Below are 2,500 nucleotides of genomic sequence, written 5' to 3' on the forward strand. Positions count from 1 at the left end.
GGTAAAGGGAAGAGATATTGGGGGAGATGCTGACATCTTGAGATGGAGGGGGTGTGGAGTGAAGGATAGCTATAGAATAGGTAGAGGAAAAAATCTCATTGGTGTGCTTCCTGTCTAACGTCGCATAGAGTTAGGCCTAATTTGAATCTGAGAACTGCTACCTCAGATCTGAGCTTTTAGGCAGGGCAGTTCCTATAAAATACATTATGGGAGCCACCACAATTGGGACATGTAAGTGATTGAGCAGAACAATCTAAAGGTTATAACCTGGTCATTGACGAGGACAGGGTCGATATGGTCGAACAGGGCAGGTCACTCCACGAATATAAACTTTGTGGATGTCGCCATGTCTACAGAAGCTAATTTTACCAGTGTTGGTGTAGAACTTATGCTGGCCTCTGAGAGCAATAGTGTAGCATTGTAATGCCACTGCATCATAGTCAATAAGTCAGGTCATTTTCACAGTCTAATCTGTCCTTGTCTTAAATGGGACAATCAGTCAGGGGAACAGAAACAGTTCCAGTAAAAGTATTAAGAGAGGAGCGAGGGTCTGCAGGAATAGGTTTGAAAGTGAGGTCAGTCAGGACTAGGACGTTACTGACAAGGTGTGAACGATCAGAACGACTGCTAAAGGAAACTTTGCCTACTTGAGTACTCAGAGGGTACTCAAAAGGTTTGCAGAGGTGGAAGTAGTAAAAGGACAAGAGTAGGTAGAGGGGGAGGAGTAGACAGTGAAGAAAACTGTACAGAAGATGGGAGTGGAGATCTTATTGCTCCTAATAATGGTAAAATAATCCATGGTGCACCTAAAATAAGTAGGGAAAAGAAACAGTCTACCCGTCAAGGTGATTAATCAAGGGAATACTGTGCCCCTGGCTCCCATGGCTTTTGTATAGTCAACTGCAACCCCCCTAATGGGGAGCTGCCGTCCACTAACTCCCACTTTGGACAACAAAGAATCCACCACATATGTATGCAGGGCAGTGTAGGACTGACTCAGCATCAGGTGCTCAGAGACACAGTGATTGCATATGACAAAGTAGATATAGCTATTGCTGGGGGTTGTGCACCCTGTAACCTCTCTGAACTGAGTTTAATACAGCTTCCACATATTTATTCCAGATGTTCATTTCTCGGACCTCCATCACTGTAATTTCTCTTCTTGTTGCTTTTCAGTTCTCTTCTATCACCTATTGAACATATCAACCACCATTAGTTGCTAGCTCCTTCTATCAGCATCAAATTATCCCCACAATAAACACCAGTGGGCCATGATATTCACTAATATTAGCAAAAGCACCTTTCTGATGAACCATATTAACTATGAGAGATCCACCTTATACAAAATCTCATTATCTGAATTCTTAATGTTACATAATTACAATAGAATCCTTTCCTCAAGTACTTTTAAATGTTAAAATAGTATGCAAGGAAAGGATTTCTTTCGTTCTTTCTTTCTTTAGGGTGTGGGGAGCTGTTCACATACATGCAACAAGTAGTATAACCTTATGCAATTCTGATAAACCAAGTATCCTGGATCAAATAAATGTAATTTTCTCATGGGTAAATTTATTTCTCTATGAAATTTCTTTACAAATACAAACTTCCATCTACACTTAATCAATTTAGTCACTGCACCCCCTCTACACACATGTATAGCTGTTCATCATTTGGCATGTGACTGATCACTTAAGTCCAATATGTTAAAGTTTAATACCTATTTTATTATATGGCAATGGTTAGCAAATACTGAGAAAACATCTCTAGAATACAGAGGAGACATGTATTACTTCACTGTTGTTAACCTTACATTTGTACATATATGAATAGCTGTAAAATTATAATGCTGGCTGTACCATATCATAAACCTGCATTCAAATCTATGAAGGTACAGAAAAACTCTTTTCATCTCTATTTTAACCCTTAATATACAGTCAATAAAATATTAATAAAAATGTGCTAAAACACTGAGAATGTGCTGGAGGTAACGAAAGGGAAAAGACATTTATGCACCTGGATCCTCACTGCAAATCAGATAATCTGAAACAAACATTTACATCTATAGCCTAATTTACAACTAAACTGTTATTGTGTGAAATTGAATCTTATTAGGTACTTGTCTCATCCTTTTCATTCTAAAATAAACAGAATGAAGCAATCACAATCTCCATTTGTGTGTGAAATGGATTAGCCATTATCTTAATGCACATCAAACAGCAATTCAATGACTTACATTGATATTAAACATTAGTCGTGTCAAAATTAACATGATGTAATTTTCTCTCTCCACAGAATATCCAGTCACTTTCATGATAGATTTACCATATTTAAAGACAAGAAGTATAAGCATGAAAAAGCTATTTTGATAATGAAATTTGATGTAAATCTCTTGAAGAACTTCATTTGATATGTTTTACAGAAGGAAGGGAATGATAGCCTTCCTACGAGGGTAATTTTTGAATTCCTTCTTGTAGTTGCGATGCTTTCCCATTGCCCACAC

General features: G+C 37.8%; 1 protein-coding gene across 1 annotated transcript in view; it reads right to left on the reverse strand.

Moving 5' to 3' along the window:
- Positions 1–1,552: 1,552 nt before the first annotated feature.
- LOC125025654 (probable very-long-chain enoyl-CoA reductase art-1) overlaps positions 1,553–2,500 on the reverse strand; it is a 14,909-nt gene continuing 13,961 nt past the window's right edge. The window contains exon 7 of the mRNA XM_047613762.1: positions 1,553–2,500. This exon is cut by the window's right edge and continues 38 nt beyond it. Within this exon, the coding sequence (XP_047469718.1) occupies positions 2,414–2,500 (87 nt within the window). The 3' untranslated portion in view covers positions 1,553–2,413.

Source organism: Penaeus chinensis, chromosome 5 (genome assembly GCF_019202785.1).
Source record: "Penaeus chinensis breed Huanghai No. 1 chromosome 5, ASM1920278v2, whole genome shotgun sequence".
NCBI classification, from domain to species: Eukaryota; Metazoa; Arthropoda; class Malacostraca; order Decapoda; family Penaeidae; genus Penaeus; species Penaeus chinensis.